General features: G+C 44.1%; 1 protein-coding gene across 1 annotated transcript; it reads right to left on the bottom strand.

Moving 5' to 3' along the window:
• Positions 1–26,109, bottom strand: LOC120931432 (zingipain-2-like). The gene is made up of 8 exons (XM_040342860.1): positions 26,008–26,109; positions 18,663–18,766; positions 15,410–15,552; positions 14,965–15,144; positions 9,062–9,244; positions 4,711–4,870; positions 2,158–2,272; positions 1–237 (listed from the first exon to the last, which is right to left on the bottom strand). The coding sequence occupies exons 2-8, from the start codon at positions 18,763–18,765 to the stop codon at positions 135–137; spliced, it is 987 nt and encodes a 328-aa protein (XP_040198794.1). The 5' UTR covers position 18,766; positions 26,008–26,109; the 3' UTR covers positions 1–134.
• Between the last annotated feature and the right edge of the window lie 273 nt (positions 26,110–26,382).

The following is a 26,382-nucleotide window of genomic DNA, read 5'->3' as shown; positions in this document are numbered from 1 at the left end:
TTGCTTAAAATCATTTAATGAACTTTGGAAAGGCACCAACATTATATACAGAGTCCACGTTTTACATTGTCATTGAGAAGGTTTACATCATTTTTATGACAATCATAACTTGAATATGTCCTGATAATAAACATTCACCCGAGAATATCAATCGTGGCTGCCATCTCTGATATGCTGCACATATTGACGTTGCGTTTGATTTTTCCAAATCCTTGGTCTGCCCACTCCTCTCCCCAGCTGTAAGGAGTAAGAAGTAAAAATAAAGCTTAGATCGGAGCAATCAATGACAAATACAATGAATTTACCTACTGAAGCTTGAAATACAAATTTTGGCATCTCGGCTATATGTATGCTACATAACCCCTGGATTTTAGACTAGATTCATCTTGGAGCCATTTGGCATGCGATTTGACATGTCAAATCGCATGCCAAATCAGCGGCTATTGACGGCAATGGTACTGTCCGAATCGGTGCAACACTGCATTTGTGGCACTGCACCGATTCCCAACTACTTTTGGCGACTTCAGGGTGCGCTTTCCATAGACATAAACGGCTTTAGTGTGCCTTCAATCACAGAAGCCTTACGCCTGTCGGATCGAACCCAGATGCCGTTGTATCTTGGTTTGAGGATTCAAACTAAAGATACAACGTGGGAAATTTGAAAGTACGCCGGCGTATCAGTAGATATGCCGGCGTACTTGCTCTCTGGATCTGCCCCACAATGTGCAGATCAGATGTGTAGGAGAGGAAGGGGAGTTGAAAGGGTTAAGGCCGGCTAACACCAGAACGTCACTGTGTATTCCGTATCTGACAGCCCATTAATTTCAATGGGCTGTCAAACATGCAAAAAGTAGAGTAGGAGCGGCTAATAAATATTGTGCTGCACCAAAGGCGCTGTGTTCACTAGATGCGTTTGGGATGTCATTACCAAATAATGCCACCCGCTCACGTCTAACAAGGGCAGTGTGTTCCCATGGGATGCGGGAAATGCGCTTAAATTTTACTTGAATGTGCTTCTGCTGTAATTGCTACATTTCAAATATGAATGAATAATTAATTTATTTATTCGTTTATGCCCCCCCCCCCCCCCTCCATTGTAAGAAGAAGGTGAGGGTTCTCAGATGTAAACGTACACACACAGCGATTACAATCTACAGAGCCATTTGGACTGGCTCTATACACTGCCTGTGTGCGGAGTTATCCAAGGATGGCTTGGTTCATTGGCATCAAAGGGCGGAACGACCACCCTATGGTTCTTTTAGTCAGTACTGTTTATAAATGGCAGTGGGTAAATAACTGTCTTCTCCATTTTGAAACGACAGCAGTACAAATGTGGTTAAACATTCATTTGGATTTAGAGAAAGGAAGCACACACTTAGGGCACTTTCACATTTGGGTGTTGGAGGCATCGGCGGTAAAAATAGCGTTGCTTTACCGTTGTTTTTGCAGTGCTTTACGGCCGATAGCGGGGCGCTTTTAGTTCTTTTTCGGCCACTAGTGGGGGTTTTAAGCACCCCGTTAGCAGCTGAAAAGCACTGCAAAAATGACAGTAAACCACCGACACCCCCCATGCCCAAGTGTGAAAGTGCCCTAAGTGTGTGCTTCCTTTCCTTTACTGAATGAAAGAACCATAGGGTGGTCGTTACGCCATCCCTACCATCCCTACGCCATTAAACCAAGCCATCCTTGGACAACTCTGCACACAGGCACTGTGTATAGAGCCAGTCCAAGGGGCTCTGTCGATTGTGATCTTGATAAACTAACCCATCAATATCTGGTTGGATGGATGTAGTAGCAATTATCAATTCATTCTCAAGGTGCTCAGCAGATATTTTGGTTCTAATTTGTGTGCCTCATCCTTGCCGAAAACTGATGAAATGAATAAGGCGTGATTGTGAAGAGTCTGATATTTTTTCAAACTTATAAAAGTCCAATAAAGAGACACTGAGAAATTATTTTCAGCTGCATGTGTTCGCTAAGTGTAAATAAATTTTTACGAAAAAATTCCCCCCCAAAAAAATGTTTTTGATAAATTTACGTTTTTTTGTTGAGCCGCATTCGCATTCATAGCCATCTTGGGCTGTGTGGGCCACAGGTTGGACACCGCCTGTCTTACAGAATAAACTAGTTCATGTAGAAGGTAGATGTTGTACATACCTGTTCTTTATTATCCAGTAGTCCTGGCTACCATTTTCATCATCAGCTTCTGTCCCATAACCCACAATAATTATTGCGTGATTCATACTTGGAGCACATGATCCATCATAAACACCTAAGAGCAAAATCACATTTTAAAAATATTTTCTGAATGTTTCACATTATTAGAATATTAACTTTTGTATATAAAAAATTGGGGTGAGCTTTGAGTTCGAGTCAAACTCATGTTCGACTTTACATTGGCTGTTCGACCGTTCGCCGAATTTCGAACATTATGGGCCGTTGGCGCCAAATTCAAGTGGCGCGTCACGGCCCATAATTCACTGCGGCATCGCAGTGCATTGCTGGCTGATGATTGGCCAAGCATGCACTATGACCCGCATGCTTTGGTCAATCACAGCGCGGGTGATTGACCAAAGGGTGACTTTGGCCAATTATGTCTCGGGGGTTTAGTACACACCCCACACTATATAAGGCCACCTGCGTGGCAGCCTTGTGTAGTGTGTTGCTGTGGTGGTTAAAGACAGACAGAGAGAGAGAGAGACAGTGGCCCAGATTCACAACGGAGATATGACGGAGTATCTCAGATACTCCGTCGTATCTCTCAGAGTATCTATGCGACTGATTCATAGAACCAGTTAAGCATAGATATCCCTAAGATCCGACAGGTGCAATTGTTTTACACTGTCGGATCTTAGGATGCAGTACCGCGGCCGCCGCTGGGGGGAGTTCGCGTTGTAAACCACGTCGGGTATGCAAATTAGGAGTTACGGCGATCCACGACGGTTTTTCGCGTTCGCTACGTCGCCGCTAGTCTAGTTTCCCATCGCAAAGTTAGTCGTCGTTTTGGGTGCCTTAACTTTAGACAGCAAACGTATTGCTGTCTAAAGTATGGCCGTCGTTCCCGCGTCGAAATTTAAGTTTCCAGGTAAGTGCTTTGTGGATTGGGCACTAAAACTGAAAACTTGCAGCGGTGTAACGTAAACGGCTTACGTTACACGGGCGCAATTGTACCTGAATCTGGCCCAGTGTCATTTCATTTGAGTGCGATAGAGCAGGCAGACGAGTCAGTGAGCTTCAGTTACAGTGTGTAGAGGATATATATGCATGCCAGGTGTTGTATATATATGTATACACTGTATTCAGTTTAGCTAGATCCGTTTATAATATACTGACAGGCAGGCAGGTGATTGTGCTAGCTGTAGAATTTTCATTTAGTCCTTGCACAGTGTGCACCTAAAGCTTACCTGAATACAATTGCTGGTGTTCTCATACAAATACAGGCAGGGACCTCCAGTATTTTGTTTTAGTGTCCTTTGCACAGGACCAGACATTACATTAAAGCCGCAAGCAGTTTTTAAAATGACTTTTTTTCCTATATAAATTACATTTTGTGCAGGGACAGTTCTAAACACGGGAAACACATGCCACTTCACAGGCATACTATAGACACCCAGCAGGTATGATATTTAAAGGAAAATTTCACTATTTTTTTGACTTTCAGCATCATTAAAATCACTGCTGTTGTTTTTAAACTTTTTTTTTGCATTGATACATGTCCCCTAGGGCAGGACCCGGGTCCCCATACCCTTTTTAGGACAATAACTTGCATATTAGCCTTTAAAATTAGCACTTTTGATTACGAACATTCGATTCCCATAGACTTTAATGAGGTTCTAAAGTTTGAGCGAACTTTCGGTCCGGTCGCAGGTTCTGGTGCGAACTGAACCGGGGGGTGTTCAGCTCATCCCGATTAAAAAAGAGCTTGACCGAAACAGTTAGTTTAAGTACAAACAAAATAGTACTTTAGTGCTAATATACTTTCTAGAGTAGAATTCCAGCTTTAATGTCACTATAAACTATTTCTACTAGGGAATGCCCTGGTTGCTATGTACACTGTAATATACTGCAGCAGCTTTAGCTACTTTCACTTCCTGTCTACTACCGGAATTAAAAAAGAGTTGGGCTGATTGCTTTTCCACCAATCAGAAGAATCTTTTATTTTTATCAATCAATGCAAGACTTCCTGCGATTGGCTGAGGTGGAGAGGTGGGCAGATGGCATCACAAGTTCCACCTCGGCCAGTCAGAGGAAGCCTTGTATTCACTGTTAAAAATAAAAGGCTTCTCCCGAATGGCGAAGAAGCACTCGGCCCGGCTTTATTTGATTCTGCCAGCAGATGGGAAGTCACGGGTACTTGCAAGTGTCAGTTGGCTGTCCACATACACTCATATTTTTGTTCCGCACACAGTAACCTTCTTTATTTTTAAGTCACCGTACTGCTGCCAGTACACAGTTACACTTTCTATATGTAGCTAGTTACTACTTTAATCAATTACAGCACACACACAGGGGTTACAAAGTTATTTAATGGAAATAGTTAATTTGAGCCAGCTTGGCAGGATCAACAGCTAATAAATCTCTGTTACAGGAGGGGCTTAGAAAGAAAAAAAATGCTGTGTTATTGCAAGTGACAGGTTGTCACCCTCACCATATATGTAATTTTTTAAATATATTTTGCCCATAGTTCCACTTTAAAGGATGATACATTACCTTTATGAAATAACATGAATTCTAGGTCCACTCCAAATCCAACAGTAATTGGACCTTCATGTGCTACTGAAGATGCCATGTTCTCTTCTCCAGTCATAACATAGGATTTGCTTGCATTCAGAAATACTGCTTTATCAGAATTATAGGAGCAGGCCATTTTCTTTAAAAAATAAAATGAAACTCAGTTCAGTATATGGATTGGTATCTTTAATTTTAACCATTATTTTGACTGCTCCAAACAAAAGTGTAGAACTATGCAGAGTTTTGGAGCAGTCACCTGGGCCATAGAAAACACTTCATGACTGCTATTCAGTGGAAAATGTCTCTGTTGAGTATTGTTTTGTTTGTCACAGCATGTGGGGAAAAAGAAATCCCAATAAATGTATTCAGTAAGTGATTGGTTTGCATAAGGCTGAGTTTGCATCATTGTCTACAGCCTTGAGGGCGCGTTCCATAGGATGCATTAAGGTGAAAAACACAAGGGTTTACAACCCCTTTAAGGTCTAAACCGCTGGCAACAAAAGTGAGTACACCCCTAAGTGAAAATGTCCAAATTGGGCCCAAAGTGTCAATATTTTGTGCCACCATTATTTTCCAGCACTGCCTTAAGCCTCTTGGGCATGGAGTTCACCAGAGCTTCACAGGTTGCCACTGGAGTCCTCTTCCACTCCTCCATGACGTCATCACAGAGCTGGTGGATGTTAGAGACCTTGCGCTCCTCCACCTTCCATTTGTGGATGTCCCACTAATGCTCAATAGGGTTTAGGTCTGGAGAAATGCTTGGCCAGTCCTTCACCTTTACTCTCAGCCTCTTTAGTAAGGCAGTAGCCGTCTTGGAGGTGTGTTTAGGGTCGTTATCATATAGTAATACTGCCCTGCGGCCCAGTTTTCAAATGGAGGGGATCATGCTCTGCTTCTGTATGTCACAGTACATGTTGGCATTCATGGTTCCCTCAATGAACTGTAGCTCCCCACTGCCGGAAGCACTCATGCAGCTCTAGACCATGACACTCCCACCACAATGCTTGGCTGTAGGCAAGGCACACTTGTCTTTATACTCCTCACCTGGTTGCCGCAACACATGTTTGACACCATCTGAACAATATACATTTATCCTGGACTCATCAGACCACAGGACATGGTTCCAGTAATCTATGTCCTTAGTCTGCTTGTCTTCAGCAAACTGTTTGTGGGCTTTCTTGTGCATCATCTTTAGAAGAGGCTTCCTTCTGGAACGACAACCATGCAGACCAATTTGATGTAGTGCGCAGCGTATGGTCTGAGCACTGACAGGCTGACCCCCCACCCCTTCAACCTCTGCAGCAATGCTGGCATCACTCATGCATTTATTTGCCAAAGACAACCTCTGGATATGAAGCTGAGCACATGCACTCAACTTCTTTGGTCGACCATGGCGAGGCCTGTTCTGAGTGGAAACAGTCCTGTTAAACCGCTGTATGGTCTTGGCCACTGTGCTGAAGCTCCGTTTTAGGGTCTTGGCAATCTTCTTATAGCCTAGGCCATCTTTATGTAGAGCAGTGGTTCTCAACCTGGGGGTCGGGACCCCCTCGGGGGGTCAAATGACGATTTGCCAGGGGTCACCGAATCATGGGCTGTTCCTGAAGCCCGCTCCACTCTCCCAGCCTTTTTGTGACCGCCCACTCAGTTCACAGTATGGCTGAGGGACAGAGACTAGAGGTCATCTGACTGGTGAGGAAAGTGAAGTGGGAGGGGCTGGAGGAGACAGTATCTCCTGATTTGGGCATAGGTGTCACTGCTGCGAGAAACCACAAAGTTGGAGACACATTGAGTAACACTACCTGTGATTTATAGTTGCCATTAAAAGGCCCCACTACAGTTCTCAGATCAGCAGATGACCTTGATCAAGAGCACCTAAGTTGGCTGATCAGAACTCCACCCAGCATTGCCACTCATCTCAACCCCCTGCCAGCACTGCCACTCATCCCAACTTCCCACCAGCATTGCCACTCATCCCATTCCCCCCCACCAAGGAGTAAGAGAAGGAATTAAAATAGAGACTACATGGAAGGGAGTGGAAAAGAGGGGGATGCAGAAAGAAAGAGAGAAACAATAAGAGAAAGAACAAGAAAGATGGCTAGAGAGAGGGATGGGGGAAAACAAAACAAAAAAACAAGAAATTAGGATAGAGAGAGAAAAAAGGGAAAGAAAGGAGAACAAAGAGAAAGCGTGGTATATCCTAAAATGTACCATAAGGGGATTTAATACAGTACGAGTGAAGGGACTCGGGGAACGCTAAATGTCTGTGGGTTAGGGGCACAAATTAATTTTCTTGCCTTGGGTGCTTACAACCCACGCTACGAAAATAATTTTACCGTTAGGGGTCCCCACAACTTGGGAAATTTTATCAAGGGGTCACGGCACTAGAAGGTTGAGAACCACTGATGTAGAGCAACAATTCTTTTTTTCAGATGCTCAGAGAGTTCTTTGCCATGAGGTGCCATGTTGAATTTCCAGTGACCAGTATGAGCGAGTGAGAGCGATAACAGCAAATTTAACACACCTGCTCCCCATTCACACCTGAGACCTTATAACACCAATGGGTCAAATGACACCGGGGAGGGAAAATGGGTATTTGGGCCCAATTTAGACATTTTCACTTAAGTGTGTACTCACTTCTGTTGCCAGTGGTTTAGACATTAATGGCTCTGTGTTGAGTTATTTTGAGGGGACAGCAAATTTACACTGTTATACAGGCTGTACACCTATTACTTGACATTGCAGCAAAGTGTAATTTCTTCAGTGTTGTCTTATGAAAAGATATGATAAAATACCTAAAAAATGTGAGGGGTGTACTCACTTTTGTGAGATACTGTATTTGCATCATACAATACTAATATTCAGTGCAATAATACAAAAAGTGCAATATTGTAAAAAAAAAAAGTGCCAAATGCAGAAGAATTTATCTATAAAAATATTTATAAAAAAAAGTGTCACAGGGTGACATCACCAAGTCACACGGCAAATCTTGACACAGAGCGATAAATCCAGAAAGTAATGATGTGTAGCAAATATATCAAAATTCTAATTCAAAATGTGCCACTTACAATAGGTTTTAAACTAATATTTTCTATGGCATAATGAAGATACAGTTTTAAAGCCTAAGTGCAGCCAAAACAACTAACAAAAAACCCCCAGAAAAGCCAGCACAAGGAACATACTGTAACTTACAGTCAGTAGGATGTGTCCCTTGGGCTTAGGCCTCTTCTTGTAGGTGAAATCCTTCTCTGTCCCACTAAGCCCACCCTTTCTTCTCAGTTGCTCTAGTTGCTCTATTCATAGAAGCCGGTACTACAGCTTCTATGAATGATTGGGGTGGACCTTTCAATCATCCACCCATCAGTGGCGGCCGGTGGTAATTTCTTTTGGGGGGCGACAAATAGTCAAATAGTTACAGCCCCCCCCCCCCCCCCGGGTCGATCAGGCCTGCTGGAGCACTTACCCTAGCGCTTCTTACGGGCTTCACCAGTGGCTTCCCCTGCTCGGTGGCCTCCCCTTCCCCTGGTCTCCACAAGCATCACAGTGGCGGCGTCTTCCACTTCCTTCTTCCTCCACCTCGGTGGCCAATCGGGACTCTTCTCTTTTTGGCCAAATGGAAAATGGGTCTCAGACCCACTTCTGATGGGCCAGATTGAGGATCAGTGTTTCAATAATGAATATTAATTCGCTGTTGTAACACCTGTGTGGGCTTGTAGCGCAATGCTCTGCACCTGGAGCTCATCCTATTTTGAAGCCTCTGGCTCTAATAAGGTGCCTAAAAAAAAACAGCTGCTGTAATTCATGAGCCTGCCATCCTGAAAGGGGCGGGAGTCATGAATAGGGGGTGGCGGCCGTGGATAGAGGGGGCGACATGGCAGCTGTGGATAGAGGGGGCGACCCCTAATGGACTGGCCACCACTGCATTTATAGATTGTGTTACTTTAATAGAAGCATTTGTATGGCTATTATGAATGGAGGAGATGGGTTGAAAAGGTGGACATACCTGTAGTTTGATCTCTTGATGAGAGCCTGTGGCAGTCCCTTAGTTCTATTAGGAGAATTATAGTGGTGGGGTTGGGGGGTTAATGGATGGAGATGGATTTCACATAAAAACATCAGCACAAAGGACACATCTTACTGATTGTAAGTTATGTCCCTTGTGTTGATTTTTCAGTTTTTTTTTTTGGATGAACTTATGCTTCAAGAAAAAATATATCTGCACTGATGTTAGGCAATCATTATAGCTGTTTAAGGAAGAGGTATCTTGCTTTCCATTTAGGATGTGAGTTCCAACTCAGCGAAAATCAGAAAAATGTGAGATAAATAAGCAAACCTTTCCTGTGTATTCATAATCTTCAGCCTTCATGATGCCGTTCATCTCTGCATACAAAAGTGCAGCGATTGGAAACCCTCCACAGCATCCACCATCTTCAGAGTCACAGTCTACCAGCTGCTGCTCACTGAGCTTCACAAGTTCCTTGCTCTTTAAACATAACCGTGATTCAACAGCACCCACCTGAAACAGAACATATCAGAGACTTAAGGCTGGTATATACAAACCAAATATTGTCCGGGCCAGCAGGAAACAGACGAATTTCACTCTACTTCTACCATTGTCTGTTCAACAGAAGTTGGTCTAATAACCTGCTTTTGTTGAACAGTCAAGCTGGAAGATCGGCATTCAATCAGCACATGCAGCCAATGGCCAGGTGCTTGGCTAGAGAGAGAGAGAGAGAGACGCTATAAAAACACAGAGTGAGATTTACTAAAACTGGTACACCCAGAATTTGGTGCAGCTGTGCATATTAACCAATCATCTTCTAACTTAAAATGATTGTAAATCCTTGTTTTTTTTAATATATAACAAACATATCATACTTACCTCCACTGTGCAGTTTGTTTTGCACAGTATGGCCCCCGATCATCGTCTTCTGGGGTCTCCCGGCGGCTCTCGCAGCTCCTCCCCGCATCAGACCCCCTAGGAGAAGTGCTCCCCTGGAGAGGTTCCCTTGCGGGCGTGCTCCCGAGTCCAGCATTTGTGTCCAGAGACATGAATGCCGACTCGGCCCCGCCCCTGACACGCGCATCATTGGATTTGATTGACAGCAGTGAGAGCCAATGGCTGTATTCCTATCAATCTATCCAATCAAGAGCCGGGACCCCGTGGAGAGAGGGAGAGAGCGTCTCTGCCGACGGAAATACGGGGCTCAGGTAAGTAAAACGGGGGGGCTGGGGGGCCGGTCACTGCCAGATGTTTTTTTTTCATAGGATGCATTAAGGTGAAAAAACACAAGGGTTTACAACCCCTGTAAGCATATTCAATTAAGCTTTGACAATACAACCTAGAAGCTGATTGGTTACTATGCACAACTGTGTGTGTCTATACATGATGGCTTTTACGCCATTCATCCTTTACTCAGTGGGGAGACTGGGGAACTTGAGAATCTGAAAGGACTCAATGCAGGCTGCATTGAACTGTTGGAGAGGTAGTCTGAGAAAGGACCTTGCCGTAGGAGTAAATGGAGTAATGGACTACAAGTTCCCGATATACACTCTTAACAGAAGGGGAAGGAACAATTTTCTCCCAAGCTTTAGAGGAGAGAGCTTCCTCTTGCTGGAAGGGACTGCAGAGTGCACATCTCCGTATCTATGGGTGTACTCATGGTCTGTAGCCTGAGGCCTGAAGTGCTGAGGACCTGAGTCACCTTAAGTACAGATCAAGAAGGATTGCTGACAGCCAAGTGTCCAAATCGGAGTTTGCAATGTGTCTGGAACTGGTGAGTGGCCACTTGCCTTGCTTGATTTTACCGCTGCTAGCAGAAAAAAAGGGGCTTATCAATTATCTAATAAAATTAAATCACTGCATGCAGAGCTTTAAAGGACAGGCTTAAAGACTAGACTCCACCGAATAGCCTGTGGAAGATTGCAATTCATATACTTACCAACTGCTCTACAGGAACCTTAAACTGGGTTACTAATAGTTAGATATGCGCAATTCATTTCGGTCCAAATACAAATTTGGACAAACTTTTGGAATGAAATAGTAACGAATAGTAACAAATTTTGTTAAAATTCTTTGGAATAGGTTACGTTTATTCATTTTCTAACGAATTCCAAACTTTTAGAATGATTAGAATTCAGATAGGTCGAAAATGATCGACCGATTCAAATTTTGTTTGAAGAATAGCTTGTTATTAAGCAGCAGGCCAGGAAGCTGGTCACAGCATCCTTAACAACCGATGACTCATCAGCTGTCAGCGGGCTTCCCAACTGACAGTTGAAATGTACACAAAACAATGCCACCGATAAAAAAAAAAACGACAGAAAAAAATCCCTGCAGGCCAGGAAAGGGGGGGTGGGGTGACGAGGGAGTGCCTCCCTGAGCTATACCAGGCCACATGCCCTCAACATGGGGGGGGGGGGTGCTTTGGGGCAGAGGGGGCAGACGTGTAAACGTGGAGTTTTCTTTGGAATCATTACATCTATGTGAACCTAAAGGCAGACATATTTTTTAATGATTTTTGTAGAGCCTTATATTTGATTTTTAATGTTGTTAAACAATACAAACTTCTGATTTTATATCAGTTTTTGCTTTTATTTGTATGTCCCTCAAAAAGACCATGGCTATGTATCAGTTCTCTATGTGTATACTGCCTTACAACACATTGAGGTAGATTTACTACAACTGGAGAGTGCAAAATCTAGTGCCGCTGTACATGATAGCCAATCAACTTCTAACTTCAGCTTGTTCAATTAAACTTTGACAAATAAAAAACTGGAAGCTGATTGGTTTCTATGCAGAGTTGCCCTAGATTTTGCACTCTCCAGTTTTAGTAAATCAACTCCAATGTCTCATGCATTCTGTGTGTAGCACCCTCTAATGTGCTACTACAATAGTGTTGGCAAATTTACTGGCTCATGATAAAATGAGTCTTTAATCTTGAGTTAATCAAGAGTTTATTACTGGAAGTCTTGAGAAATTTCTAGAAGCTGGAGGGTGGAGGCCTGGAGAGTTGATCTGCATACTTAGGGGAGCTTAGCCAATCCTCAGGGAGTGGGCCTTGCAGGATGGTTAAAGCGGGGGTTCACCCTATAAACAAAAACAAAAAAAAAAAAATTCTTCTAGCATAAAATTAGGCATAGTAGCGCGAGCTACAGTATGCCTGTCTTGATTTGTTTCACGTGGTACTCACATTACAATCGTACATTGAAGATACCGACTCCCCACGGGGAATGGGTGTTCCTATCCAGACGGAGGATGATTGACGGCCGGCTCTGGCACGTCACGCTTCTCCGGAAATAGCCGAAATAGGCTTGGCTCTTCACGGCGCCTGCGCATAGTCTGTGCGCAGGCGCCGTATAGCGCCGTGAAGAGCCGAGACCTACTCCGGCTGTCTTCGGGGAGCGTGACGCGCCAGAGCCGGCCGTCAATCATCCTCCGTCTGAATAGGAACGCCCATTCCCCGCGGGGAGTCGGAATCTTCAATGTACGATTGCACTGTGAGTACCGCGCTAAAAAAATCAAGACAGGCATACTGTAGCTCGCGCTACTATGCCTTAATTTATGCTAAAATGTTGCTATGGAGGGTGAACCACCGCTTTAAGCCAGCCCTTCAATATGGTTGAGTCATGCTAACAGGGGAGTTGGGTGAAAGATGGAGATGGAGTGCTGAGGAGACTGTCGGTGACCCTATAAGAGAACACCTGGTAGGGTGGACTCTGCTTTGGGCTGGAGCTTAAGCTGGCCTGGGAGGATCCTGGCAGTATTGCAGTTTGAAAGGTATTTTACCTAAGAGACAGCAGGAGCAAGTAGAACAGTGTGAGTACATCAGCACAGTCAGGGACTTCCAGGGAGAAAGACTGCCACATGTAGAAAGACAGCTTTGTGCTTAATCTTCCCTTTCCCTTGCCCTGGGTGTTCTTGAGAATAAAAAAGAGAAAAGAACGGAGGGCGCACCGACCTAGTGTGATACTGCTAAAATGAATTTTATTCAAATGTTAAAATCAATCATTATACTCACAATATGGAGTTTAAAAACAGGCTTTAAAGGACAGTACAGCAGAAATCCAGCAACATCAGTGGAACGCAATAGTCACTTGAATCAACAATCGATGTTAAAGCTGATGCGTTTCGGGGGCGTACCCCTTTCTTCAGAGCTTAGTGGTCTGCACTGCATATAAAAAATTGAATTTTTCTCGTCTTGAAAACCGGTTGTGTGTACAAGGCATGAGAGTTTCTAGTCCTTAAGGGGCTTTTGCATTTTTCATCTTAAGAGACTGTCAGTGTCCAGCAAAAGTGGACAGTTCAAGACCTTGTACATACGAAGGAATTTGTCCCTGGGTTCGCTTCTTTGATTTAAAGTGGAAGACCATGCTAAAACTAAAATCCCTGAATCTTTAGCCACCAACATTCTACAACAATAACCTCTCTAGCCCTGAAAAGAAAAAATCAGTATACATACCTTTTTGGGAGCCGCTCAGACCCGATCTTCAGTGGCAGAAACTCTGATCCCACGCTGAGCTGTCAGCCGCGGCTTCACTGTGGAGGTGGGTGCAGAGGACACATCCGTCAATGGAAGCCCCATAGTAACTCTATGGCCTCGTACACACGACCGAACATGTCTGCTGAAACTGGTCCGCAGACCAGTTTCAGCGGACATGTTCGGTCGTCTGTACGTCCGACCGGACAATTTTCCGGCGGATCGGACAGGTTTATAGCGGACAAATGTTTCTTACCGTGTTTCCCCGAAAATAAGACCTACCCCGAAAATAAGACCTAGCGCTATTTTCCAGGAGGGCTGCAATATAAGCCCTACCCCGAAAATAAGCCCTAGTTCGGGGTAAATTGTGTGCTTTTCGAGGAAACATGGTATAATCCTATTAAGGCAGTGTGCTCTGTGTGTGTGTGTGTGTGTGAGACTCTCTCTCTAGTGGTGTCAGGTGACTTTGCTACAGAGCGGCACTCAGCTAATCTCCCCCCTGGTCTCTTCTCCCGCCTGTCTGTGGGGGATCTTGCCCACCCTCCCTTCACAGAGCTTTGGCGGGTCACTGAAAGTACGGTGCAGAGCCTCTGCAATCAACATGTCATACGGTACTGTGTGTGGTATGCAGCATGGCTACTCCACAAGGTATTTGCAGATTATTTTTCTTCACATGCTGGTGTGCTCTCTTCCCTGCTTCGAGCATTGCAGAGGGAGGGGGGCCAGGGTCCCTCGCTGGTGGCTGGGAGAGGTGGAGGAGAGCTGAGGTGTTTGCACTGTTAAATTGCAGGTGCACACACATTCTGTATTGTGTGCTACTGTAAAAGAAAGGATTTGGGCATTTTAAGTTTGTTCAAACTGGGGATTCCTGAATATGTTAAGACCTACCCCGAAAATAAGCCCTACTGGGTCTTTTGTTGCCAAAATGAATATAACACCCGGGCTTATTTTTGGAGAAACACGGTAGCATGCTAAGAAACATGTCCGCTGGAAGCCTGTCTGTCGGACATGTTCGGTCGTCTGTACGACTTACCGGACATGTCCGCTCGGCCGAAAGCCCTCGCATGCGTCAAAGTGATTTGACGCATGCGTGGAAGCATTGACCTTCCAGGGTCGCGCACGTCGCCGCGTCATCGTCGCGGCGACGGCGCGGCCACGTCATCGCGTATCCTGTACGCGGGGATTTTGGTTTGATGGTGTGTACAACCATCAGACTAAAATCCGGCAGCGGACATGTCCGATGAAAACGGTCCGGCGGACCGTTTTCACCGGACAGTCCGTCCGTGTGTACGAGGCCTATGAGTGACGTTGCTTCCCATTCATTTCACAGCCGCTGCAGAGCTTCTGCCGCTGGTGATCAGGTCAGATTGGCTTCAGGGCTAGAGAGGTTAGTGTTAGAATGTTGGTGGCTATAGATGCAGGAATTTTAGTTTTAGCATGGGCTTCCACTTTAAGTTGGCATCCCATATATCCCTTCACCAATCCAAATTGTTACCCCTAATAACACATAAAAACAAAGCCAAGGGACTGACTTCTTATGTCTGGATGCAAGAGGATAATGCGTGTCCGTGCAGGAGTAGGAGGGCCAGTTACCAGCAGCTCCTGCGGGGGTAGTGCTACATGTAGGTTTAACATGTGATACTTTTTACTCTTAATTTATAATAATAATAATAATAATAATAATAATAATAATATGATATGTTTTGTAGTAGCTTGTTAAAAAAAAAGCAGGTAGTGAAGTGTGAACATTTTTTACCGTAGCAAAAGCCCAGCAGGACCCACAGATGCCTTGTTGTTTAGCAGGAGTCACACATTTCGATTCTCTCCAGTCAACATTCTCAGGTAGGTTACTATGTGAGCTATATGTCTGTTTTGGAAGATTCTCTGGGTGTTCTGTAGGAAACAGGCAGCTTCTTGACTTCACTTTTTCGCTTGTCTGAAACAAAAAGTGTCAACATAAATAAAGTTTTGTCCCTACATATTCATGACATTTTTCACGTCATGAAAAACGGTCGTATGTATGCGGCATAACAGTTTTATCTGGAAGCCTTTGACTGTTAAGCCCAACAGCTCCTTTTATCACTAAACAAGCCTTGTCTTTGATAAGAATCAGCGCTTCTCCTCATCGATGAGGCCTTGTAGAACAGATGACTATGATAAGAGAAGATTCCGGAAACTAAAAATATAATGTGTTCTCTTACCAGATCTGCAAAATGATTCATTGCCATTGTGAAGGTACTGAGGCCTTGGTCAGCCAGTGCATTATGTTTCTGGACCATGTGCCAGTTGTCTTCCCAAGCTTTCCTCCGTGACGCCTCTTCCTCCCCAGAGACATATGTTTTGCCTGTTATGTTATAGGTTCAAATGATTGGTATGAGCTTAACAGTAAAGCGTGACAAAGCCATTACACATCAAAAGTAGTTTTACACATTAAAAATGTAAATAGCAGAAGCTATCAATATTAACCACTTGACTTTCAGATTATTTACCCCCCTTCATGAGCGAGCCATTTTTAACTAAATGATACTGCATTATTTTAACTGACAATTGTGCAGACGTGCGACACTGTACCCAAATAAAATTATAATTTTCTTTTCTGACAAATAGAGCTTTCTTTTGGTGGTATTTGATCATCACTGAGTTTTTTTTTTTGCACAATAAACAAAAAAAGACAGACAATTTTGAAAAGAAAACAATATTTTTTACTTTCTGCTATAAAACATATCCATAAAAATAATTGTTTTAATTTTTTTTCCTAAATTTAGGCCGATATGTATTTTGCTACATGATTTCAGTAAAAAAAAATCCCATTAAGCGTAGATTGATTAAAGTTATTGGGCCAGATTCAGATACAATTACGTTGCTCCACGGCAGCGTAACGTATCTGATTTACATTACACCGCCGCAGGTTTACAGCGTAAGTGCCTGATTCACAAAGCTCTTACCTGTAAACTTGCATGGGTGTAACGTAAATGCGCTCGGCGCAAGCCCGCCCCATTCAAATGGGGCGGGCACCATTTAAATTAGGCGCGTTCCCGCGCCGAACGTACTGCGCATGCTCCGTCGGGTAAATTACCCGACGTGCATTGCGCTAAATGACGTCATTTGTTTCGACGTTAACGTAAATGGCGTCCAGCGCCATTCACAGACGACTTACGCAAACAACGTGGTTTTTTAAATTTCGACGTGGGAACGACGGCCATACTTAACATGGCTTAGAACAACTAGGGCTCAGCCCTAATTTTACGCGGCGTAACTCGACAGAAACAACGTAAAGTTAGATCGACGGGCAGCGCGGACGTTCGGGAATCGCCGTAACTAGTCATTTGCATATTCTACGCCGACCGCAATGGCCTCGCCACCTAGCGGCCGGCCTAGAATTGCATCCTAAGATCCGACAGTGTAATTCAATTACACCTGTCGGATCTTAGGGCTAGCTATGCGTAACTGATTCTATGAATCAGTCGCATAGTTAGGACGGCCGTAACACAGAGATACGACGGCGTATCAGGAGATACGCCGTCGTATCTCTTTTGTGAATCTGGCCCATAGTGTCCACAAACTATGGGATATATACTAGAATTTGTACTTATTTATATTTATTTTTATAAAATTTTTTACTAGTATTGTCGACAATCAGCGACTTATAGTCAAAAATATAAGAGTCGGTTTGCACAGGGGCGAAACGACTCTTTGAGAGGCGACCTGGACGTGACCCGAGCGCGCACCACAGCGCAACTTGGGGCGACTTAGAAGTCGCCTCCAGGACAGGCGACTTTCCAGTGGGCAATCAAACTAAAATCAGCTCTGTGGGAGGGATGGGGGAGGGAGGGGTTTGCCCTAAAAACTATTTTCACTTCGGCCCCTTTCACACTGGGGCAGTATGTGCGGTGGCGGTATAGCGGCGCTATACCGTTGGAATTGCCGCGGAATTGCGGCGGTATTCGGCCGCTAGTGGTGCAGTATAAACCCCCACTAGAGGCCAAAAAAGGGTGAATACCGCCCGCAATGTGTAAAGACGCATTGCCGGTAGGATTACCGTGGTTTCCCATTACTTTAAATGGGAAGGAGCGGTATACACACCGCTCCTCTCACCGCTCCAAAGATGCTGCTTGCAGGAGATTTTTTTTCTCCCGCCAGCACATCGCCTCAGTGTGAAAGCCCTCTGGCTTTCACATTGAGAATGCTGGGGCAGGAGTATTTCAGGCATTATTTATGCGCTATTTTTACGCTAAAACGCCTGAAATACGCCTCAGTGTGAAAGGGGCCTTCCTGAAAAGTCGCTGCAGTAAAGACATTGATCCGACTTCTGAGGCAACTTCCATTGAAATCAATGAATACAAGTCGCCTAGAAGTCGGACTGAAGTAGTACAGGAACCTTTTCTGAAGTCGGAGCGACTTCAGTAGTGTATATTAAGACGGCTCCATTCACTTCAATTGATCTTCTCAACAGCGCGACTTGGGGCGACTTGGGAGTGGCTATAAATCCCTCATTTACCCTTAAAAGCAAAAGTTTAAGAAAAAAGTAAGCGTTTGTTTTAAAACAATTTAATAAATGTGTTTACTTCCGCCCTAGACTGGAAGTGATGTCATGACGTCACTCCGGTCCTCCAAGGCCATAGAGATTATCAGAGACAATCTGTTCTCTGTTCGCCAATGTGACCAGCCGGCCGCACCGTCGGATCATTTCTCGGGTGCGTTGGTAAAAACAGTAAGCGGTAAGCTGGTAAAAATGGTAAAAAACACCAGCGAGTGGCGGGGGGGGGGGGGGGGGGGGCGTCTGCTCCCGCCACATCTGAGGCCCCGTACACACGACTGAGTTTCTCGACAGAATTCAGCCAGAAACTCGGTCGGAGCTGGATTCTGCCGAGAAACTCGGTCGTGTGTACACTTTTCAGCGAGGAAGCCGACGAGGAACTCGTCGGGCCGAATAGAGAACATGTTCTCTATTTCCTCGTTGTTCAATGAGGAAAGTCGGCCCGCCGAGATCCTCGGCGGCTTCAACACTGAACTCGACGAAGAACTCGATGTGTTTGGCACGTCGAGTTCCTCGGACGTGTGTACGGGGCCTGAAAGTGATCCAGCGGCTAATGAGCCACTTGGACTGCTTTCATAAGAGAGCCAGCTGCCAGTGAAAAAAAAATACGGGGGTTATGGCTGATAGCTATAACCCCGGTAAACCACTTGCAAACCACAATGTATATATATTGTACGTCAGTCGGCAAATGGCTATTGTATAGTTACTCTTTTGTTAGTGTGGATGTCCTCCTAATGATAGTTCTAGCTAATTTTTATCAGATCAAACTGACCCAGGAGTGTATATCAGTAAAATATAGACGTTCAATTGTAAGTTCCTGCGGGGACTGGTATAAAAATTCCAGTTACCCTATTAAAAAAAAAATGATATCTAAACATTATATTATATTTGTCATTATTATATGAATAACTGTTTACCATATTTCAACTTCCAAGTATGCCACTCTTCATCAAAGAAACTGGAAGCCCAGGTACAGACGACCAGAACTGATAGTATGGCCAAGATCTTGCTGAAATGCATTCTACAAGACAAGGTGAGATTAAAAGTCAACAATATGTCCATCACCATATGGTGAGTTAATTAGCTTTCTAGTCCATTATAATGAAAATTCTAATAGAACTCTCCGAATAGAAAACACAACATAACGGATCATTTAATTCCACTTCAAGCAAATCTTATACAAATGAGGATCACAGTTTTGTTGAAAGTGCATACAGTGCTTTTAGGCTCCATTCACACCAAGGCGTATTTACGCCCGACGCCCGACGATCGATACGCTGGAGGGGAGAAATACCATTGCCCTCTATGGAGATGGTTCACATCTCCACGCCGAACGCCGAAACGCCGAACGCCTGAAGCTCAAAACAAGTCCCGGACCCTTTTTTTCAGGCGGCTTCGGCGTTCGGCATAGGAGATGTGGACCTGGGGGTTAATGGGGGTTAAAATCGCGGCGTTTTGTCGCTGCAAATCGCGATACAAAAGGCCGCAATTTGTCACCGCAATTCGCGGGACAAAACGCTGCGATTAGGTGTGAATGCAGCCTTAGAAAGTATATTGAGCTTTTATTTAAATGTATATTTCTGAAAGAAAGCCGTATTAAAGCTGCATAATGTCAGAGGTATTGGCACACTACATATTTGTACCCAGAACAAATTTAGTATGTGCTAACAAACACCATGAATACATGTTACTTAAAGTATAAGTAAACCCTCCTATCAGAAGCTGCCATCTTTGCCTCTGTTTAATCTACAACTGCCATGATGCTGCACATGTCATCAGTTATGACACCAGCCATTGGGTGGTTTGACAGTTTGGTTAAGAGCACAACCAATAGGAGTGTAACAGTTTCGCCACGTCCTGGAAATTTTACTTTTTTTAAACTGGTAAATGGATAGGTTTACTTCCGCTTTAACCACATAAGACCGGGACCTTTAGGCAGCTAAAGGCCCCGGACAGTTTTTGCGTTTCGGCACTGCGTCGCTTTAACTGACAATCGCGCGGTCGTGCGACGTGGCTCCCAAACAAAATTGGCGTCCTTTTTTTCCCACAAATAGAGCTTTCTTTTGGTGGTATTTGATCACCTCTGCGTTTTTTATTTTTTGCGCTATAAACAAAAATAGAGCGACAATTTTGAAAAAAATTCAATATTTTTTACTTTTTTTACTTTTTGCTATAATAAATACCCCCCATATTCTTCAGTTTAGGCCGATACGTATTCTTCTACCGATTTTTGGTAAAAAAAAATCGCAATAAGCGTTTATCGGTTGGTTTGCGCAAAATGTATAGCGTTTACAAAATAGGGGATAGTTTTATTGCATTTTTTTTTTTAATACTAATGGCAGCGATCAGCGTTTTTTTTTGTGACTGCGACATTATGGCGGACACTTCGGACAATTTTGACACATTTTTGGGACCATTGTCATTTTCACAGCAAAAAATGCATTTAAAATGCATTGTTTACTGTGAAAATGACAGTTGCAGTTTGTGAGTTAACCACAGGGGGCGCTGAAGGGGTTATTTATGACCTCATCTGTGTTTCTAACTGTAGGGGGGTGTGGCTGTAGGTGTGACGTCATTGATTGTGGTTCCCTATATAAGGGAACACACGATCGATGATGGCGCCACAGTAAAGAATGGGGAAGCTGTGTTTACAGCTCGGGGACCGATCGCGGGACTCCAGCGGCGATCGGGTCCGTGGGTCCCGCAGTCACGGAGCTTCGGACCCGGTCATGGGAGCGCGCCGCGGGCTTGTCTGCTCCCCCTCCAGTGCACCTTGTGGGGGGGGGGGGTGTGAGGGTACCTGGTTTTGCTAGTTTCCCTTACCTAAGATGGCGGCGCCAGCACCCGAGAGCCAATTTAAAAATCGGCTTGGGTAAGGACGACATGGGATCCCTGAACAGGTAAGTGCCCCAATTGTAAAAAGTCAGCAGGTCCACTTTAAATTGAAGGGAAAACGTTCTGGACAGCCGCACTCCAAAAATGTATTGCTTTTATTATAAAATCAAAAAACACACCAGATACATGCCACAGCAAACGGGTTACAAGCTGACGCGTTTCACACCAACCCCTAGTGCTTATTCATAACTTACTTTAAAGTGGTTGTAAAGCGTAAACATTTTGTGTATGTGTATCACCTCCGCACCCCCATTATACTTACCAAAACCTTATCTTGATCCAGAGCTGTGTCCATCTGCGGCAACTCTCTCTTCTTCTTTCCACTCTCACAGGCTTTTCTCAGAGCAGGGGAAGCCATTAGCTCCCGTTGGTGTCAGTCAAATCCAGTGTTGAAGGAACCGGGGGGTTGGCCCGAGTTTTGCTGCTTGTGCCTATTGACGCAGGCAGCGCAGCTCAAGATTGAGCCTGCAGGTGTGCCACCATAGAAAGCTCCTTCTTATGATTACACACCAAGAAGAGGAGGAGCCAGGAGCGCCAGCGGGGGACCCTAGAAAAGGGGGATCGGGGCTGTTCTGTGCAATACCATTGCACACAGTAGGTAAGTATAACATTTGTTATTTTAAAAGAAAAAAAAAGTCTTTAAAATGCTTTAACAAGTGTAAGTGGGTTACTGTAGATCCTGGAACTCATTTGCTAGTGACTGCTTTATCATGACCTGCAATGTATAGTAGTTAATAGGGGGAATATTGTTTTCGTTTTCAAAAGCTTAATTTTGGTATAAAAAATATTATAAAATACAGTTCTGTTTGTAAGTTTAATACAGCTTTGATGTTCAAATTTGAAGGAATGCATGAATTTGAAAGTTTTAAAGCATTTGTAAACTATTTTTTTTTAAAGTAATTCATACTTACCTTCTCTGGTTTTGCACAGAGCGGTCCCCAACTTTCTCTTCTGGGGCCCACCTCCGGCTCCCCATGTGCCTCCTCTTCTTGGTGTGCCTCCATAGGAAGTGGAAAAAAAGAGAGCGGAGGGCGCACCGACCTAGTGTGATACTGATAAAATAAATTTATTCAAATATTAAAATCAATAGTTATACTCACAAAATTGGATTTAAAATCAGGCTTTAAAATGAGTGCAGCAGATGTCCAGCAACATCAGTGGAACACGAATAATCGTTTGAACCAACAGTCAATATTACAGCTGACGCGTTTCAGGGGCGTACCCCTTTCTTCAGAGCTTAGTGGTCTGCAGTGCTCCCTCGCCGTGGTGTTTGTGGGAATATATATACACGTGTACACACACACACACCCACACATGTGGACCGACAGACCTGTGCTGATAGGTCAGGGTCAAGGTTTACTCCTCCCAGATAAGGAGGGGGGGGGCCTCACCATGGGCCCCTCCTCCTAGCCCTCGGAGCACATATCTCTTACATGAGGGTAGTCTCATACCAGTTCAGCCTCAATTTTTAAGATGGCATCACATAGGGACTTTGTCCCCTGTCATTAGCTCCAAGCATATATATATATATATATATATATATATATATATATATATATATATATATATATATATATATGTGTGTGTTATTGTGTTGCATTGGTTTAATTCCTTAATTATGGACCGGGTATACAGGGAAAGGGGTACTCCTATATATGATTCCCAAGTGGAGATAGCATGTAGGGCTTACCTGTCACCCGATTGACGCCACTCTCCGAAGGATCGCTCAAACAGCTCCATGCATATCAGCTCGAAGCGCACCATCGTCCTATTTTGGCTGGCGTGCGTTCCAGCTGATATGCATGGAGCTGTTTGAGCTTATCCCTTATCTGGGAGGAGTAAACCTTGACCCTGACCTATCAGCACAGGTCTGTCAGTCCACATGTGTGGGTGTGTGTGTGTGTACATGTGTATATATATTCCCACAAACACCACGGCGAGGGAGCACTGCAGAACACTAAGCTCTGAAGAAAGGGGTACGCCCCTGAAACGCGTCAGCTGTAATATTGACTGTTGGTTCAAACGATTATTCGTGTTCCACTGATGTTGCTGGACATCTGCTGCACTCATTTTAAAGCCTGATTTTAACTCCAATTTTGTGAGTATAACTATTGATTTTAATATTTGAATACATTTATTTTATCAGTATCACACTAGGTCGGTGCGCCCTCCGCTCTCTTTTTTTCTCCTTTATAGTTCTATGAATTCCCACGATTCTGAGGAGGGCTGCAAGACTCTAGAGGATAACTTTTAATTGAACTGCACCACCTCATAGCACTTCCCGAAAATACCAGAGCGCAGGAGATTTGTTTTTGTATATCCATAGGAAGTGGCACACACGTGGGCTTGATCCTGAGCCAGGCTGTGTGTATGTATTGACACACATAGCACGGCTCAGCCCTGCCCCCCACTCTCTTACAGGATGTGACTGACAGGAGCCATTGGCTCTTGCTGCTGTGAAACAGAGCCAGTGAGGAGGAAGTAGAAGGCGGTGCCAAACCCGCTCTCTGTGTGTTTACAAATGTACAGAGCTGGCTTGGGAGCACGGCAGCGTGAGTGCTCCCAAAACAAACTATGGTGGGCATTCAGCGGGTGAGGGTTGGGGAGCCAGGAGCACCTTCAGTAGACCCAAGAGGAGGAGAATCGGGGTTGCTCTAGGCAAAACCATTGTACAAAGCAGGTAAGTATAACATGTTTATTATCCACTTCCATACAGGGCACTTATACACCTTCCCACCCAGACCAATTTTTAGCTTTCAGCGCTGTTGCACTTTGAATGACAATTGCGCGGTCATGCTACACTGTACCCAAACTACATTTTTATCATTTTGTACCCACAAATAGAGCTTTCTTTTGGTGGTATTTGATCACCTCTGGGATATTTATTTTCTGCAAAAAAAATAAAAAAATTACCGAAAATGTAGAAAAAAATAGTTTTTTTCTGTTTCTGTTATAAAACATTGTAAATAAGTATGTTTTCTCCTTCACTGATGGGCACTGATGGTACTGCACTGACGGGCACTGATAAGGTGGCACTGATGGGCACCGATGAGGTGGCACTGATGTGGTGGCATTGATGGGCACTAATATGCGGCACTGATGGGCGGCACGGATGGGCACTGATAGGCGGCACGGATAGGCGGCATGGATGGGCTTGGATAGGCGGCACGGATGGTCACGGATAGGTGGCACAGATGGGCATAGATAGGCGGCACGGCTGGGCACGGATAGGCGGCACGGAGGGGCACGGATAGGCGGCATGGACGGGCACGGATAGGCGGCACGGATGGGCACTGATAGGCGGCATGGATGGGCACTGATAGGCGGCACATGGATGGGCACTGATAGGTGGCACGGATGGGCATAGATGGGCACTATTGTATGTGTTGTACTAATGGATGCCAATCAGTGCCAAACAATGCCTGCCAATCAGTGATGCCCATTGTGGGCACTGATTGGCATCCATTGCGGCACTGATTGGCATCCATTGTTTGTCTCCTCCTCATCCCTGGTGGTCTAGGTTGGCATCCTTTTCTTTTTTTTTATCCCTGGAGGTCTATATGGCCATCCCTGGTGGTCCAGTGGGCATCCCTGGTGGTCCAGTGGGCATCCTTGGGGGGGGGGGCTGTGCTGATGATCGATCAGCACAAACCCCCCCTGTCACAGGAGCAGCCGATCGGCTCTCCTCTACTCTAGTCTGACAGACGCGAGTGAGGAAAAGCCGATTACCGGCTTTTCCTATTTACATTGTGATCAGCCGTGATTGGACACGGCTGATCACGTGGTAAAGAGTCTCCGTGAGAGACTCTTTACCTTGATCGGTGTTGCGGGGTGTCAGACTGACACCCTGCAACAACGATCGCCGCAATTCTGAGGACGTCATATGACGTCCAGTCAGGATTCTACAACCACTTTGCCGACGTCAATATGTCATTGGCGGGCGGCAAGTGGTTATTTAAAAAGAAAAAAATATATAGCTTTACAATCACTTTAATGCAGGGAATGCAGTAAGGTAAAAAAAATGTCCAGGCTTTAGAACCACTTTAATTTCCCTGAAATATAATAGAAAATTCGGGAGATTTTAACAAAAATCTGCCATTTTGGACAAATGCATTGTAGTCTTGGGAAAAGTCAAAGTAAGTTTTTCTTTTGTTGGCTTTTAATGCCCTGTACACACGATCAGACCTTTGTCCGACCAAATTCACAACGAAATTCCATCGGAGTAGAATAGAACATGTTCTCTATGTAAACTCAGATGGAATTCATCACAATTTCCGATGGAATTACTCCAATGGGGCATACACAAGGTCGGAATTTCCGATGGAAAAAGTCCGTCTAATTTTATCCATCGGAAATTCCTATCGTGTGTACGGGGCTTTAGGGTACAATCCTAAAGGTAGCTTCTTTCAACCATATTGGAACTTTTCTTGTGTCAAAAACTGCCTTGTTATTTTATTTATTTATTTAAAAAAATAAAATATGTAAAAGAACAATTAAATAACTTAAGCCCTGTACACACGATCGGTCCATCCGATGAGAACGGTCTGATGGACCGTTCTCATTGGTTAACTGATGAAGCTGACTGATGGTCAGTCGTGCCTACACACCATCATTTAAAAAAATGATCGTATCAGAACACGGTGACGTAAAACACAACAACGTGCTATAAAAAACAAAGTTCAATGCTTCCAAGCATGCGTCAACTTGATTCTGAGCATGCGTGGATTTTTAACCGATGGACGTGCCTACAAACGATCGTTTTTTTTCTATCGGTTAGGTATCCATCGGTTAAATTTAAAACAAGATTGCTTTTTTTTAACCTATGGATAAATAACCGATGTGGCCCACACACGATCGGTTTGGTCCGATGAAAACGGTCCATCTAACTGTTCTCATCGGTTTGACCGATCATGTGTACGCGGCCTTAGAGTACACAAATAAGAATGAATTTCATAAAAAGCACAAAAAAAAACTTAAATAAATAAGAATGAAACTCATAAAAAGGAAAAAGCACAAATAAAAACAACACTAAATGTAATAAACTAAACTACCCTAAATATACCCCCACCCAAAAAAAAAAAAAAAAATCTCCTAAAATAACCAAAGAGTACATCTTTTATTTTTAAAAGCAACATCTATACTACTGAAGTCATTCTGCACCTTACTGGGGAATGACCATGCAAAGCAAACACATACATGTTTTTAGTTTCTAATTTTGAAAGTCACATAATTGAATTAAAAGTCAAAATGTACGGTCGAATTGTAGAAATTGCACACTTATGCCCCACCCATTCTGATATAGATACACACACTTGTGAAGAAGGTGACAACACGCAGTGCTGTAATAGATACAATTGTACCACTGACCTGAAAGATTTTCTTCTTGTATCCAGTGGATCCCCTGGACTACTTTATCACCCTATTTATACCGATTTTCTGTTTCCATTTATTCTGATAGTTGTCATTTACTGAGCTCTGTTTGGGCATCTTACAATCTAATCGGCAGGAAATGATAAGACTGCTACTGTTATAGTACAGAATGATAACCCATCAAATAACAAGGCCAACATACCTCTTTTACTACACTGTCCTTTAACTCATTCTCGGCTTGGCCATGCCTCCCATATTGCAGTTGGTTGGACTGTTTCTTCCGTTTTTATTATTTTCTCATACACATCACAGCTTTGATAGTTTATACAAAATTCCACCGAAAGAAAATATTTTCTGCAAGATGTGTAAAAC

This window comes from Rana temporaria, chromosome 3, assembly GCF_905171775.1.
Source record: "Rana temporaria chromosome 3, aRanTem1.1, whole genome shotgun sequence".
NCBI classification, from domain to species: domain Eukaryota; kingdom Metazoa; phylum Chordata; class Amphibia; order Anura; family Ranidae; genus Rana; species Rana temporaria.
This window is presented reverse-complemented; position numbering and strand designations above follow the sequence as displayed.